General features: G+C 39.8%; 1 protein-coding gene across 1 annotated transcript; it reads left to right on the top strand.

Annotated features, from left to right (window-relative positions):
- The first annotated feature begins 7,807 nt into the window (after positions 1 to 7,807).
- On the top strand, positions 7,808 to 15,194 carry LOC110739925 (late embryogenesis abundant protein D-34-like). Its single transcript, XM_021920402.1, has 3 exons — positions 7,808 to 10,488; positions 13,640 to 13,945; positions 14,891 to 15,194. The coding sequence occupies exons 1-3, from the start codon at positions 10,144 to 10,146 to the stop codon at positions 15,053 to 15,055; spliced, it is 816 nt and encodes a 271-aa protein (XP_021776094.1). The 5' UTR covers positions 7,808 to 10,143; the 3' UTR covers positions 15,056 to 15,194.
- Positions 15,195 to 17,704: the final 2,510 nt, after the last annotated feature.

The following is a 17,704-nucleotide window of genomic DNA, read 5'->3' as shown; positions in this document are numbered from 1 at the left end:
CAATCGGCTTGCGAAGGCTGTTAACTCGGAGCAGGGCCTAAGTACAAAAACAACAGGCGTCAGTTTCCAAACAAAAAAGATAACAGGCGTCCTGGAACTCAAATACTCAAAAATATGCTAAGTATACCTCAGCAAGGACCCCTGAAATCCCATCAAGGTCAAGGGTGCCGGCACCCCTGACCGCCTCCCTTTCAGATGGAGGAACTACTTTGATCATGGACTTGGCTACCTCAACCAAGTCAAGCCCCTGAGGGCCGGCTGCATCAAGCGTAAAAAAAGCAAGTTAGACCTAGTCAAGAAGGAAGCAAGTGTAAAAGTTTTTACAAGTAATTGTCCATACTTCTAGGTGGCCCCGCCATGGTTTTAGAAGAAGTGGTCGGCTGCTTCTCAGCCGCCACTGTTTTCCTGGAAGACCCAGGAGAGCTTGCAACAGTCGTCCTCCGGGCCTTGGGGTCCGGCTGTTGCGAGGAAGAAGCTCTTGGAGTGCCAGACTGAAAACAAAAAGAGTTAGTATATGCATAAGACAACTCCTAAAAGAGGAAGAGTTTTCGAAGCCTACCAAGGGTGCCCCCTTGTTGGGGGAGTCGGCACAAGACTGTTGCATGAGAGAGGCCCGCAACATGGCCGCCGCAGTCTTGGATGCTGTTATTTTACTCATGGCGTCAGCTGCAAAAAAAAAAAAAAAATAATAATAAACAGCAAAGTTAGTAAAGATCCCAAGTAAACAAGGCGTGGAAAAAAACAGAGTGTTTGTCAGGCCGGCTACCTCTAGAGCACCGACTGCTGAGAACACAGGCGGCCAAAAAGTACTCGTCATAGAGCCACTTGAAGCTCGGGACGCAGTGTAGGGGTACTTGCTCTCGTACCCCTGAAGTAGAGTTCACCCTAGTCTCTACTTTGAAGAGTCCTTTGTCTAGGATCTCTCTTTTAGCCTTTGGGGAAACAGGCGGCATGCTGCGGCCGCCTACGAGAAGAGGCGGATCCCTATTCCACTTGTTAAAACGTTGGTTCAGCTCCGTGTCTGAACCCTCAATGATCAGGAAGGTGTTCCGCCAATCCTTCCATTTGTTCGCCTTACCTCTCGTCATGAGGTAACCCCTATGGCTTGTTAGTTGATACCAGCCGGTACCTCCCGACTTAGGGGTCCGGCTGAGATAGTTCATGTGGGCGAAAGCCTCAAAGCTTGGCTCCACCCCGTACATTTCGCACCCGGACACATAGCCGAGTACGTTTACCCAAGAGTTGGGGGCTAACTGCCATAACCCCAAATCATACCCATCTAAAATCCGCTGAACAGCCGGATGTAATGGGAAGCGCAGTCCAGCTTTGATGGCCGCCACATAGCAGCCAAAGCAGCCGTCATCATAGCTGGTACCAGCCGGCCAGACGACAGTGTCTTCTGGATCCGACACGAACAGTAAAAATTCCGGGCCCATTCTGTGGTTAGCAATAAATCTCTCCACTTTGTCTTGCATGGTTGCGATCCGGCCCCGGGGTACCATGCAGTAGTAGGGGGCGTTTTCCTCTCTGTAAGAGGCGGACGGCTCCGCCCAATTGTCCCCCTTCTCAACTGCATGAGAAAGTCTCGCCTCTTGTAGGCGGCTATGTCTTTCTTCTGAGCCTGGAGAACTGTAGCCAGAAGAGCTGGACTCGGACTCGTCCTCTGACGAGTCCGAAGAGGACGACTCCTCCCCTCTCCCAGAGGGGCCCGCCTCCTCTCCCTTAGAAGGAGCAGGAGGAAAATTAGACAAGTCAACGGTAAGATGGGAAGGGACCACCTTGGCCCCTCTCTCAGAACTGTCGGCTTGGCAGCCGCCTCGTTTCAATTCTACATCTGGCGCCTGGTCAGATGTTTCACTAATGAGCACCCTTTGGGAGGAGCCGTCTGAGTTTGATATCATAGCAGTCTTTTTTGTTCTAGCCATCACGTTCTGCATAGACACAGATACAGTCGGACTTTGTATAAAGGGCAAAGATGGGTCCAGAAAAGGGCAGGCGGCACTCCTAGTCCTAGATTCAGCCGTCCCCGGTGACCGGCTGATCACTAACGTAGGTCGTGTCGTGTGCTTCCGTGGTGCCATTTCAAAAAATAAAAAGAAAATTAAGAGTAAGAGAACTGAGTTACCTGAACGAGTGACGGTTGATGAAGTTCTGGAAGTCCGGTGCAGTCGGCTTGTCAGAACAGGCGGTAGGCAGAAAAGGTCCGAAATGTCAGAGCAAGTTCAGGGGTCCGAATGTTCTCGCAAAGTTCTCAAATGTGAAAATGACCGAAGTCAGCACTTCCTTATATAGGCAAAGTGAGAAGGCGAAGGGTCGCTTCCAAATTCAAAATTTGGGCGGGAAAATCTCTCGGCCGTTTGCAAGGTGACACCTGTAGCAGGCCGTCGCCTGTCACCGTGCGACACCTGTCACAGGCGACACGTGACCAGTCACGTGCCACCTGTGAGGGGCAAATGATTAGGGGATTTTTATCCACCAATCACCGTCTGACAAGTGGACCAACCAGGTTCCGCCACGTGTCCTTCACGAAGGCCAATAGGAGCCTGCCACGTGTCAATCACAGATACGTCCTCTACGGACCAATTGAGACACGCCACGTGTCCACCCATGCCAAATGGGAAAACCGGCCAACAAGGCCCAATCCTGTCTAGAGGCCCGGTCAGCCCTAGGTTTACCCTAAACCTAGAGAGTGGCACGCTTCTCAAGGCTATAAATACTTAATTAATCCTCATTAATTAAGCAGTCAAGCAATCAAGAAATCAAGAGAAGAACAGAAACATTACGGAACACTAATAACCGGCTAATCTCGCTAACGACGCAGATTACCAACATTAAACACTCTCACCTAGAGAGATCTTATTACTTTAATTTCCGTATTAATTACTCCTTAATCAGGTACTAACTTGACCGTTGGAGGCGGAGCTCTCAGGAGTCTCCGTTATTTTGCAGGTACAGGCGTCCGGTTCCAGTCTCGGAATTGTAACTCTCCCGCAGGACATCAGAAAACCCCGAAACATACCTTGTTTCCGGATAAGAGCGGCGGAAACAAGCTCAGGCCACGCGACATCGTAGAGGCGTGTGACCCCGACAGTGTAGGCCAGTTTTCCTGGGGATCGGCTACGTTGGCGTATTTGTATCGCCAACTAGGATTTGCGAGTCGGGCTGACGCGGCAGGTATCAATGGGTGTCTGACTCTATTGCAGACTTGGATATACGAGTATTTTCCTGCATTGCGACCACATCGTGACCCAGTTCCTATTGATGAGGGGATGCCGCGTGCTTGTGCGTGAAGTCCCCGCTCGGAGAAGAAGTCCGTTGACCGCCTCCGATCGATACGGTTATTGCTGGACAGGCTGTCCCCCTTAGAGGTAACGTTTATTTATAGAGTCTACATTTTATTATTTGCACATATTATATTCATTCTATTATATTTTATATGTTGTAATTGTACAGGTGAACTGGATGCCTTTCGGCCCGAACCCTAGTGTTAGGGTACCCAGGACCCTGTACACAGGAGTCATTCAGTATCGTGACATCGTCGAAGCGTACATGCCCCAGCGTTGTCTTCGCCAACTTGGATTTGTCCAAGTTGTCCCTCCTCCCCCGGCGTGCCCGATGAAGGCGGTCCGACCTGCATCGTCGAGGGAGTACGTCGTGGAATGGCCGGATATCATGACCGGGACATGGGACCAGTTTCCGATGGTGGCTCGATTATGGACAGCGGAGTTGCAGCGGCCGCCCTCTGGGGTTACTCCCATGTGTGACCATTACTACATGGAATGGTTCAACCGGTATTCGCACCCGAGGTTGATCGCTGATCTCGACCACAGCGATGATGATTATGTGCCACCGCCTACTGCCACGGAAGCGGTATGTCTTTTATTATATTTATCGTTGTCTTTTAATTAAGTTTTATTTGTTGTTATTGTATTTCATCTTCTGTTTTTTGTTGTATGCAGTGGATGGGAAAGATAATGCAAGACGTTCAGAAACTCTCTCTTGAGAAGGACAGCATGAGTGCAACAGGGAGAGCTGTTGTTGATAGTCTGGAACAGACCCTTGCGCAGTGGGAGTCGTCGTCGAGGAGGGATTACTGATGGTTATTGTATTTTATTTATAGAGCATTATGTTGGACATTATGTTGTAAAATTGTAACATTTTAGATTGTTCTTTTAGCTTCCAACTTAAACATATTATCAGTGCTGTTTTTAAATTTTGATATAACCGTTCGTGGATCCGCGCAACTTACCCATGCAACATATAGAATGCAGTAAGCAATACAATATAAAATATTAATGTTCTCATTAAAAGAGCAACGTACAAATAAGATTACAAATAAAGAATGTAAACAAGAAAAACTAAAATGCAGCTAGGGTGTTCCATTCGTGGATCCGGTCATTATATAGCGCATCCCAACCCTCTACGCTCGCTGTGCGAATGTTGTACCACCGAGGTATAATCGGTGGCACCGGAAAATCGGTTGACATGTCTAGTCGGATGAAATGTCTGTATGACGACCCAAGAAACGCAATAGCTAGCTCTCTGACCGGTGTGGTGACAGTCTCACGCGACCGCCAAGGGAGAACCGTGGTACAAGGATAATAAGCTTGACTATGCACTCCCAGGCCGAAATGCATGACTGCGCATTTGTAAATGTTTGCAACGGCAAACAGATCTAGGGGCGCGTCAAAATAATGATTTTCGCCGCAAGGTCCACCTCCCCACCGGATACGTCGGAGAGCGCCATCCAAGTCATCCTGGTACACATGACGATAAACATTTCGGTTAGAGGCAATTTCGCTGTACATCAACTCACGCACCAAACCGTAGTTGTCTTCGCCCATTTGAAAAACATCAGCCACGACTCGGAATCCGCAGTTACCATCTCCGATTACATCATTCCACCCTTCCACGTACGACATGATGATCGCAGGTATCCTTTCCTTGTACGGAAACTGATCAACATCGTTTCTTCCTATTCACCAAATAATTAATTATAGACAGTTAAGAAGACAGGAGTAACACTTTAAAACTATGTGCAATAAAAACAACCAAAACGTACCAGTTCTCAGGGGCATATTCACAGACGATGAAGATTGACTACGACTAGATGACGATGTCCGACCACGAGAACGACCACGACCATGACCACGGATATACTCAAACGCACTCCTGTTCCGCCGCTGTCGACCTCGAGGACGGTCAACTCCTTCGGGTTCCTCATAATCTAAGTTAGACGGGTGGAACATGTCATGAAGCACATGAGTAGCGTCACAAATAATAGAAGGATGGCTGGAGGACACTCGGTCGTACATCGAACGGAACTGCTCCAACTCTTCCTGTTCACGGTCGGCCGTTTGATTGTCTGCATGCTCACCAATAACAAGCGTCCTCCAGAATGAATGGACCTGATCAACATGTAACGACGCCCTTTCTTCTGTAATAACGCGATGAATGGTGCATGCGCAAGGTAATCCATGAGTTACTAAAATAGTACACCCACACCGAGTATACACTTCGTCAGCCAAGTCCCTCACCCTGTTCAGCTCAGTGAGAATCAACCCCAAGCAGTAGTGCGACACACGACCATGGAGAATCTTAAATATAAAATGGCTATACATCGTACCATGTCGTCGTCTGGAGTCCTCTAGAGAGTTCCTGATGTCGTTCTTCTGAGTTTCAATTGACTTGTTCAGTCTAGCGAACAGTGTATCCAAAGCAGCGGTCGATGAATCAATCCAGTCCTTGGTAGCTCTATGAGCGCTCTCAACTCTACATGTTGTAGTGTTCCCAAAATGAAGTACCTGGTTTGTCCAATATTTGACAAACTTTTCCCTATGAGGGACCCATTGATGCATCACATAGTCCACCAGTGCCGGACACCACTGGTACGAATCCCTGAAGTTAGCCAATGCTCGCTCATACGCTTCCTCTGTGGTAGCCTGTAGGATCTTCCGCCACTTACCATTCACCAATCTCTCTGCCATTTCCAAATTCTTCTTGAAAAGGTTGTAGGCTTTCACTTTCACGCAGTTGTTGATGTGCCATGTGCACAATAAGTGGTTCGATTCGGGAAACAGCTCTGCTATGGGGGCAAAGAGACCTCCCTCACAGTCGCTGACGATGGCTGCTGGATGAACATTAGGCCCGATGTAGTTTCTCAGCTTCTCCAAAACCCAATAATAACTTGGAGCCGTCTCATCCCTGATGATTGCATGACCAATCAGAAAGTTCTGGTTCGTTGGAGCCATCCCAACCATCTCAACCAGAGGGAACTTGTACTTGTTTGTCTTGTACGTTGAGTCGATCAAAATCACAAATGGCCAAGACTTGATCATATCAGCACAATCAGGATGCACAAGGAAAAGATGAGTCACCTCCGCTGTATCTTCATCAGAATCAAACCAGAACAGGTAACCACGTGATTGTGCCTGGTGTAGCAGCTGCTGTATAGGGTTCCTTCCCTCTGACCGTTCAAACCTGAGTTGCTGTCTGACGTTGTAGATGTGTCTTCGGTTTGGATGGTCTTCTGGAAATTTCTCTAACACAGATGCTAATATTTTAGCAGGCTTCACTTGAGCATCACTCATTTCTTTCACAACTAGTTTCGCAGCAGGACTTAAGCCGCTCAGTTGTCGATGACCCTCTTCATATACTATCATCTCATGGTTGTGATACCCCCATTTAGAGTAACCTATCACTTCCCAACCGTCACGACTCCGTAGTTGTCGAACCTTTACTCTGAACTCACACCCACAACCTTTCCGCTTTGTGTCAAACCGAGTGGCTGTACGAAAATCTCTTTCTTCTCTTTTGCGATAACGGTCACATCTCAAAATGCGATCCATTCTACCATCCCGTTGAGATTTATGAGTTGCTACTACCAAGCAAAATCCAGCTGCAATTGCAACCTGTTTTGCCCAATCAATCGCCTGTTGAGCTTCTTCGAATGGACCATCATGTCCAAATACCTCACTGTAATCATTTCCGTCTCCACCATATTCCTGCATCAATTATATATTACAATAAATACATTTAACGGATAATACATTTAATTTCTATATTTCCACATAATTATATATAATCAAACTTAATTTTTATAAAAAACCCAATTCGAATTTTCAAACTAAATTTAAAAATATACCATTTCGAATTTTCAAATTTAATTTTAAAAAAACCTATTTCGAATTTTCAAATTTAATTTACAAAAAACCCATTTCGAATTTTTTTAAAAAATCATTTTCGATTTTTTATTTTCACAAAAAAATTAAATAAAAAACAACAACAAAATCAAAAAGGAAAAAATAAAATTTAATTATTAAAGGTGGCGTCTGCCAGGGCTGCCACACCCACTGGACTGGCGCCTGGCAGGGCCGCCTCACCCAGTGGAGTGGCGTCTGCCCAGGACGCCAGTCTGGTGGTCTGGGCGTCTGGGCTGGACGCCACTCTGGTGGTCTGGGCGTCTAGCCTGGACGCCACTCTGGTGGTTCTGGCGTCCGGCTTGGACGTCTAGGCTACGGTTTGGGCGTCCACCCTAGGTGCCGTAGCCACTACGACGGTAAACCGTGAATTTTAGCGGTCACTTACCTCGTTTTCCGTCGACGACGACGTACCTCCGGCGTCCCCCGCATCTCCGGCCTGCCATCCGGTCTCCCCCGACGAGCCAATACGGCTCCACATTTTTTACACCGAGATTATCTCAATTTTAGCAAAAGGGCATAATGGTCAAATCATAACATATTTGTGGGCTTTATATGGTAATTTGTGGGCGATGTTTAGCGTTTCACTAGTCTCTTATCAAGAAGATAAATTGGATTTCTCAAAGAAACATTATCACAACCCATACTTGACTTATAAGAAAGAGATACAGTATAGATAGGTTTTATTATAGTCCCTTAAGTTTCATGTCAGTCAAACGTTATAGATGAAACAAAGAATTATCTCGACCCTTTCTCTCTCTAACCCCCAATCTTGTCTTACACCGCCTCCACCGCCCTTCTATTTCTCAGCCCCTGCTCGCCGGCGAGTGGCGCGCTCCGCCTAGTCGTCGCTTGCGAGCCCAGCCTTGATGTCTCTTTCGTTTTTTGCTTTAATTTTCTGTTCTACCTTTTAATTTTCACCTTTTGGTCAGTTGGTGTGAATTTGGGGGTCCTCTTCGGTCGTGGTTGTGTGTAAGTGGTTCACCGTCGAGTGTTTTTCGGCTTGCTTCTACAAATCAAGAACCAAAGGCTAGCTTTAACGCCGTCGTTGAAAGGAATTTCGTTAATTAATTCTCGACGGTAAAGGTGAAGTTAAGGTTAGGGTTCCCTCGCGTATCCAAGGTTTGGTTCAGTGAGGGGTTCTTGTGTTGTCGTGGACGGTTGGTCGTGGTGTAGGGTGGGGTTGCTACCGTTGAGGTTTTTCAGGTTTTCTAGGCCTTCTCCTCTGATGTTTCACCATTTTGTATGCTTGTTCTTTTAATTGTTATTAGTTTTGTTTTAGTTCAGTTATGATGTTTTTGTATAAGTTGTATGTTTTGTTGCTTGGGTTGTTGTTACTTAACAATTCTCTTTCTCTGCTTAGTCTTGAGTTAGAGTATCATAGACTAGTTCATGTTTTGGAAGTTATCGAAGTGTTGTAATGGTCTTTGGAGCCTAGTTGGTGGGTTATGAGGGTTGTAAGATTAAGTAAACCCTTTTACGTTAGGTGAATGGTCCCAATAGTAGTCTTGTCGGGATGTGAAGGTGTTCCCCTGGTAGTTGAAATAGTTACCCAGGGGGAAAAGTTATTTGCGCAATTGGATAGTTTTCCCTGCTTATGGAGTTTGCAGGAGGAGGGTGGTTTTAAGGGAGGAGTTTGGTTTGCAGGTCTTGTTGCTCGCTTGTGGGATGATTAGGGCATTTAATCAATTGCTATCATCCCTTGGTTAGTTTGGGTGATGATGACAAGGTAAGTCATCACTGTTAAACAATATCTTGAAGGAGGCTACCTATCTTTAATGCTTGGGTTAAGCAAAGTCCTCCATTTTCTTGCATTCTCCGTTGCTAGAACTGCAAGAGGAGAACCTGCATTTGGATGCACGGTTTCTCATAGAGTCATTGAGGTATATGACTCTATAGGTTTTGTTCCCTGACTCCTAGGAGGTAGTTATGTTTTTCGTTCCATAAGATTGGAATGGTGTCACAAGTACGTTCCTCAGCAACAGGGTGCATTCTTCAGGTTCTTCCGTCTCTCTACTGTTTCCATCACGAGTTCCCTTCGCTTTCAGTGCCAGCTCGGGTTCTCTTCAACATAGACGGATCCAGGGGGGCCTACCCGGGCCTTGGCCCCCCCAATGCCCAGATTTTGATATTATATAAATAAAAAATCTTGTATAAGTATTCAAGTTTTATAGTTGGCTTAGTTGGTTAGTTACTTGTTTCATAGATTGGGAAGGTTAATGGTTCAATTCCCCTTATTTGCACATTTTTTTTAGTGTGGATCTCTTAAACTCATATCCATTTATGGCTTTATTATTTGAAATGCTTTATAACTTCGACCCGGCTGTAAAAAATTTCTGGATCCGCCCTTGCTCTTCAATATTAGTGTTCTGCGCTTTTAGTCCATCTCGACTGCTTCGGTTCATTTGGTTTCTCTTAGTTCACATTTTGGATGTAGTTCGGTTCTTATGGTTTGTCTGGGCTCCACAGTTATTGGTTTGTTGCAAGACTACTTCAATATTTGGTTCTCTTCGATCTTCCTGTAATGGTGCTTAGTGTGCGTAGGATGTTAAGTGTTTTTTGTTTTAGTTAGTATTTGGTTGTAATTATGCTTTTCTTTAATAGTATCTTTTGTTTAAAAAAAAAAAAAAAAAAATGTCAGTCAAAGTGTTCGTTTAAAATTCAAATCCGATGAACGCTACAAGAATACTCATCATCAATCATTAGAACTACCCTGTGAACAAGGTGCGTGTAAAATTCTATCCAGCTGCACTAGCACAATCTTGCCAAATGGAACTAGAAATGCTATGTGTCATCATCTTCTTCCTCCCAAAAGCCTTCTAAACTTTACCATCCACCACCTAAGATTTATTCACTCAAACATCGAGTTTAATTTCCAAGATAAATCATTTCCCAACAAAGTTTAGTGTTTAATATTGTAGTAACTAATTCAATAATTAGCAAAATGAGTCAAAAACAGCCTCAAAGAGATAAGGAAGAACAGCAGCAACAAGGCCAAGGCGCGAAGCCTGTAAGATACGGCGATGTATTCCCGGTGGCAGGGGAGTTGGCCTCAAAGCCAACAGCACCAAGAGATGCTGCGATGATGCAGACTGCTGAAAACGCGGTATTCGGGCAGACTCAGAAGGGTGGTCCTGCTGCCACCATGCAGTCTGCTGCCACTGTTAATGAAAGAGCTGGTGTTGTTAGCCATGCTACCGCCTCGGATCTGGCTGCGCAGCAGGGTGTTACTGTCACTGAAACTTCTGTTCCTGGTGCTGTTGTTATTACCGAGTCTATTGGTGGACAGGTATGCGTATCACTTAGTATTTTCATACAGGCTCCGTTCACTTCACTTTAGTTTTGCTAAAATAAAATTAGTTTTTTACTAAGCTGATTATTTATTTATTTGTTTATTTTTTTTATTGATAATCTACTATATTTCTTATTTAATATTACTTATCTTTACTCAATTGAAATTATTTTTATTGAATTGAAATTATTTTGATTAAAAATTATTTTTGTAAAGTGAAATGAACGGGCCGATATAAGTGTATGGCCGTATCTACTCTGATTGTATGAAACAAGTTTACAATAATTAGTCTATATCTTACTTAAGCCTGCACGAGCCCAAAACTTTTGTTTTTGCCTTGTTTTTGATGTATCTAGGGTCAAAGGACAAATGATATAGGCGATGATCTCATATTTTGGATACAATTATAATTTTTTAAAAAAATTAAGGGTGTCTTCTATTCAACTAATTTTCATTTAATTAAGTGAACTTATCTAAACATATTTAGTTATAACTAGCCTAGTGTCTGTGCGATGCACGATTTATAAATCAACTAGCCTTCTGACCCGTACAATGCACGGGTTATTCATAAAATAATGCATTGAAAGATGAAAATCAATAAGCCACTATAGTTATAATGTGTGATAAAAAATATGATTAAAGAAATTTAATTTTTTGAATTGTAATTGAAAATGAGGATTAATTAAAAGAGGGGTTAAAATTAAATAGAGAAAAACAAAAGGTTGAATTGAAGAGGGGAGATGAAGATAAAATATATATGGAAGATGAAGCATATATATATAAGTTTTTAATGAAAGAATTAAAGAAATATACTAATATAGTGTAATAAAAAATTAATTAATAATGTAAGAAGACATGTGACATTTGGATTAGAGAAAAAGATATTGAAGTGTAATAGGATGGTGACATGTGTTTTCTTTGGTTATAGTTTATAAATACTAAGTATAGATTTATTAATTTTTTTAAAAAAGCATTATTAATCTAGTAAGGAAAAAAACTAACACATATAATTCAATTAGTAATAATGGGCTCCATTTCACTAACAAATTAATACGTCATTTGTATTTATTTTATTTTATTCCCATTTTTTTGTATAGTAATTTTTTTTAGTTAAAAAATAAATGAATTTTGCTCCACATAACTATATAATTGAAGTAGACTAAATCATTTCCTACCTCTCGTTGATAAAAACTAAAATTTTCTTACCATACCATTCACTTCAGAAACAATAATTTATGTTTGGTAAAAATAAGTCCAGTTCAGTAAAATTAATTTTAGTTCAGTAAAATTCATTTTTCTTAAAGAAGAATTATAATAGAAAATCAGTAAAAATAATTTCAATTCAAAATAAATAATTTCAGTTCAGTAAAATTAATTTAAGTTCAGCAAATATATTTTTGTTTCAGTAAAAATAATTTTAGTCAACAAAAATAAGGTAGGTAAAGTGAACGGGGCCTTAATCTAAAATTACATTAGATATATATTTTTTAAATCTAAGTTAATACTTCCTCCGTTATGTTGATATTACAACAAAAAGAAAATTACGCATCCCAAAACACATTTTATATGCTAAATATCTATCATTGTGTAAGAGTAAAAAATATAAAAACTTGATATTGTGAAAGTATTTTATAAGACGAATCCAACAATATCCCACTTCACTATATTTTGCTTAACGTATAACTCATATTATATGGTCAAACAAGAGTGATGAATAGTGCAAAAAGTCCATTGTTGCAATATTATTAATAGAACGAAAGAAGTATAATTTATTCACCGTGATTCTTTAAGAGGGGTGAGGTCAAATATCATATAGTGAATGTCGTATTGAAGAACAATATATTAACCTTTACGTAATATTGATATATAATATCACCTTAAAATAAAAAAGTGTAAAGACTGATATGACTATGACAATGACTATTATTTATATAGATGATAATACAAAAATATTGTATCTTATTTTATTATTTGAATATTTTAATTTTACTTTAATATTTTTAGAATATTTTATTTTTACCGTTTAATGCTACTATTATATTTCTAGACCTTTTTTTTATTTGAAAAATAATATTTTTGGACTTTACTATAATAGATTCTCTGACCATTATCACGACTATCTATTATACTTCCTCCGTTTTTCTTTTATTGCACCATAAGGTCTTTTACAGTATTTATTTAATCTTCTTTGACCATCTCTTGTAATTTATCTATTAGGAAAAACATAGTCATGTGGGATCTAATTAGATTAGTCTTGAAATCTACTTTTCAAATATTAATTTTTTATAATTTTTACAAAAGTATAATTAAAGATATTAATAGCCAAAATAATGCATTGACAAGCGTAAAACCCCTTATAGCGCAATAAAAAAAGAACGGAGGAAGTAGTAACTAATTACATTATAAGAAAAGAAATATCACTCTATGTTAGTATGCTATCGAGTATCGATAAAGACAAATTCCCAAAATATAATCCTAACACTTTCTTTTTATTTGAGAAATGATATTTCTAGACTTTACTACAATAGTTTATGTAATTATTTAGAATAAGATATTTAATATATATTTTTTTTATATGAAAACATCAATGTATAATCAAAAATAAAAAATAAAAAAAGTAAAAAAAGACGACGAATCATAAAAAGACATTTGTATTGTCAGTCTCACATTGAGGTGCTTATCTTTTAGTATAATATAAATAGATTTTTTTATATGAAAACATCAATGTATAATCAAAAATAAAAAATAAAAAATAAAATAAAATAAGACAAAGAATCATAAAAAGACATTTGGCAGTCTCACATCGAGGTGCTTGTTTTTAGTATATTATATAGATAAATAGATAGATTTGAACCAGGGTAATCCTAATAACTTATAAGAAACATATTTTTTCTGACCTTAATTGAACTTATAAGAATTTATTAGATCTGAAAAAAGTGAAAAAGGATTAATAGAACAGGGCCTAAGTAATGCACATGTACATCCATCTTTGCTATCTAAAGATAGTGCTGATTTATATTTTTCTCTCGTTATTCTAACAAATTTTCCATTAACTACTTACTAGTACTAAATATATCTAAAAGTAATATGATTGCACTATCATACATTCATACGTAATTAAATTTAAAATGTTGGTGTGCACTTGTAGGTTGTAGGGCAAACAATACAATCTAGGCCGTTAGTGCAAGGTGAACAAGGGAGTCTAATACAAGGACGGAATAGTGCGACCGTTAAGGTTACCATAGGTGAAGCTTTAGAAGCGGTTGCACTAACAGCCGGAGACAAACCAGTGGAGCAAAGCGATGCCTCGGCTATCCAAGCAGCCGAGGTTAGGGCCACTGGCAACAATGTGGTGGTGCCTGGTGGGGTGGCTTCTGCCGCTCAGGCTGCCGCTTCTATAAATGCTCAGACGATTCGTGACGAAGACAAAGTCAAGTTAGGCGATGTTCTGACGGTACGTGAATTAAGTATATATTACTATTACTCTGATCTTCATGACTTCATCTAGATTGAACAGTCAAATATATTCCTTTGGCCTTAATTTAATGTGTCTTTGGTTCGTTTTATAATAATTGGTTGTAAAATAATTGCTAATGTGTGTAATGTTTTACTTTAAATAATGGAACATATTATTCGCTATTCTGCACCCATTTATGCTAACCCACAGTTTAATCCTAAATTTGAAAAATATTTTTTTTGAAAATATAAAGTGAAATTACAACAATAACAAAGCCTTAGTTTCAGAAAAAGATTTGGGGTCGGTTAACATGAATCGTTATAAGGAATGGACATAATAAAATTCTCAGATAAGGAGGAAGTCCCAATTAAACAATTTGATAAACAAAATTTGTTTATCAAATGGCAAAATGGTAAATAAAATAACATAAATGCCCAGTTATCATGACATTTTCGTAAATATATCAACAATAGTGGGGCCTATATTTAATAAAAATTTGTTGATTTATTTACCATTTTGTCATTTGATGAACAGATTTTGTTTATCATATTGATATATAAACTTGTATTTTCTCATTTAAAAGAGTTTGAAAAAAGGTGAGTAAAATGAGTAAACGAAATAGTATTTAAGAAAAATTAAGAGAATTATAAAATAAAATCATGAATAAAATTCAAGAAAAATTTAAGAGAGTGTTAATGAAAACATAAGGTTTGAGAAAGGTAAAATAAAAGTGTAGTTGAAGACCTCAAAGTTAACACATAAAAAGTGTTCAAGTCAAATTGCTAATATTTAAGAACGGAGGAAGCTAGCTTAGTATTGTCTAATATGATAAACTGAATTACTTATCAATAAAATAGTATAGATTAGAGGGCGATACCTTTTATTTATAAGCATATACATAATAGCTGCATTAATTTTTAATAAACTTCCTTGTTGGAACAGAATGCAACCATGAAGCTGCCAGCTGATAAGGAAGCGACGAGGCATGATGCTGAAGGAGTGGTGAGTGCCGAACTGAGGAACAACCCAAATGTAGCAACCCGCCCAGGTGGCGTTGCAGCATCAGTGGCTGCAGCTGCCAGGCTCAACGAGGGCAATAATCCATGATGTATCAAGAGTAGTATCCAAAATATATTTCATGTATTATCAAGAGCATGATCGATGTATTTTGTATGGCTTGCATGCCATTGAATTGCCTAATAAGTTTCTTATCTAACTATTTGGGTGAATTTGTTTTGGTCATCAATCAATATGTTGTAGTTTTGCTATCAAGTTATGTTTTGAAATTCTGGAACTGATCAAATATATCATAGTAATCTAGTAGATTTCGAAGGTAACATGTAAGAAATAATTTTGATCCGACTTATAAAAGTTTTGGTTAATTTTGTCATCTTTATGCTAATAAAGATTGTATATTGTATACTAAAAAAACTCTCTAAAAAAAAAGGCTCTGCCTTCTCTCCTAAAACAGAATCCCCCTTGTAGTTATCCCCTGCCGCCGGTGGCCTGAGCGTCGCTGCTCTTTAAGGTCGCCGGCGAGCAGTCCTTTAAGGTTACAAGCTTGGTTGGACACCGTTTGCTCCTCCGACTAATCCATACTCTTTGATTTTTCAGAGTATAGGTAGGTTAGGGTTTCAATAATTGAGGGATTCTTCATTCTTCGGTCTCCTCTTGCAACTAGTTTCTATGTTCACAGGTTTGTTTGTTCACCTTCTTCTTTAAGCTTCCAGTTACTTCCTTTGTTACGTTGGTGAAGACGAAGCCGAGTACAGGTCCCTTCTTCGCCGACTTTCTCTTCTTTTAGGTATGGTTAGTACTTTGTGTAATTAAGGAAAGCTTAGTGTTTTAGTTTTAGCTTTTTCTTTGGTGTTTATATTTGTTTCTTTTAAGTTTTAATGGCTAGCTTTGAGGAACTAAGGGGGATGTTGTGCATTTCTCTTGTTGAGGAGAATGGTGTCTCTTCTCATGAGTTGGAGTTTATAGTTGGACAATTGGAGAATTCGTTTGGTATTCTCAATTTTGTTAAGACTTTAAAAGATGAGGGAAACATGCTCTACAAGCAAAATCAAATAGGGTCTGCTATTGCAAAATACACTCTTGCTCTTAAGATATTATCCTTTGCTTCGGTTTGTAGTGATAAGGATAAATTATTGTTTTCGGGCATAGCTTGTCCCTTAATCTAAACTTGCATGCTTGCTTCATCAAGGTGAAAGACTACGATGGAGTGGGTCAATTATGTTCTGCGGTTTTGTGTTTCGATACTACTAATGGGAAAGCCTACTTCAAAAGAGCGATTGCGGCGTTAGAGATTAATAAACCTACCTTAGCTTTCATGAATCTTCCACAAGCCTTAAAAATAGATTCCAATAATTATGAGCTCCAACAAAAACTATAGGAGGTGATATCCTTATTGGGTTGGTCTCAGAAGTTCGTTGATGAGGCACTTGCAGTAACAATGGAGGATGAGAAGTTTAGAGATTATGTTCATTTTGGGAAGGGAGATAATTTTAGGAAGTTAGGAAAAAAGGGAAAAAGAAAGGATGGAGATGGTCGTGGTGATGGTCATGTTCGAAGGTGTATAGGTGTTAAAGACAACACCAAAATGGAAAAGAACGTTGATGGCAATTCTTTGGATTTGGAGGGTAAAGTCAACCCTACCGACCAAGATCTTAGGCCCGATGTTATTAATAACAATTGTGTCCTAAAGGGAACTTCAGACATAAAAAACCCAAATCTCACAGGGTCAAGTTTTTGGTTCTCAAGCCGGAAGCGAACTAATTCCTATTTGCATCTCACTCCAACAATGTATGGAGTGATTTCCAAAGCGCGAACATTACAATTCTATTTTTCTCTCCAAAAGAATTTCATTACCATCCGAATCGCCAATCCGTTAAAGAAGATGGATCATGGTGAAACTCGGGAAGTTTCTACACCAACGGAGTTTAGTCACCCCCCTGTGAAAGGGCATGATAGGTGTGAAACAACTCCAGATTTGATGCAAGAAGATCTAACCATAGGTTTGGCAAGTCACGGGTCATCATGTGAAGCTACATAAACACTCCCACCAATTACGCCGGTTTCTTCCCCTCTGCAGCCTTTCGTTCGCCCAACAATGTCCTCAGAAATTCTGTTGGGTTCTGTCTCGTCTTCACTTCCCGTCCAAGATTTAGAAGGAAATATGCCTCTCTGCAAAGTAGGTCTCCCGGCTTTTTTCTAACACCTTGTTTTGCAGGTTAAGCGGCTCTAAAAGATTAGCATCAAGTCCCACTGAGTATACTTGGTTTCCTAATCGTAAAAAGTTATTTGGTCCAACCCCTAATGTTCTATCATGTATGCTTTCTTTACTTAGCTTAGGTTATAATCATGTTTTTCATTAATAGTACTCTTTGTGAAAAAAAGGATTGTATATTGTACTTGGAAAAAAATAGGCATAATCTTGTAAGTTGTAACCCATTTATGCACATATAATTACATAATTTATGCTCATATATTTAAAACAAATAAAGTTCCACCCAAGATCATATAAAGTTTAAATGTCCTGGAAGCAAAAGCAAAAACCGAGCAAAACAATGAAACACACAATCTAAGATTTTGAGCCCAACACTATTTTCAACACAAACAATTGGGTGCGAACTTTCGAACCCAATTGTTTGTGCGACAACTAGGTTTTTTCACTTGCAGCTGTAATATAATCACAATCTCATTACCCCTCAGTTTCACTCTCCTCATTTTAACTTCAATGGCAGACCACAATGA

Source organism: Chenopodium quinoa, unplaced genomic scaffold (assembly GCF_001683475.1).
Source record: "Chenopodium quinoa cultivar QQ74 unplaced genomic scaffold, ASM168347v1, whole genome shotgun sequence".
In the NCBI taxonomy this organism is placed as follows: Eukaryota; Viridiplantae; Streptophyta; class Magnoliopsida; order Caryophyllales; family Amaranthaceae; genus Chenopodium; species Chenopodium quinoa.
The sequence above is the reverse complement of the archived record's forward strand: the minus strand, read 5'-3'. Positions and strand labels throughout refer to the sequence as shown.

Bases quoted from the DNA above. Each gene is read 5' to 3' on its own strand.
- LOC110739925 (XM_021920402.1), top strand. From the start codon at position 10,144: ATGAGTCAAAAACAGCCTCAAAGAGATAAGGAAGAACAGCAGCAACAA. The intron at 10,489-13,639 runs GTATGCGTATCA...GTGCACTTGTAG, and splicing joins CCGAGTCTATTGGTGGACAG to GTTGTAGGGCAAACAATACA. The intron at 13,946-14,890 runs GTACGTGAATTA...TTGTTGGAACAG, and splicing joins AGTTAGGCGATGTTCTGACG to AATGCAACCATGAAGCTGCC.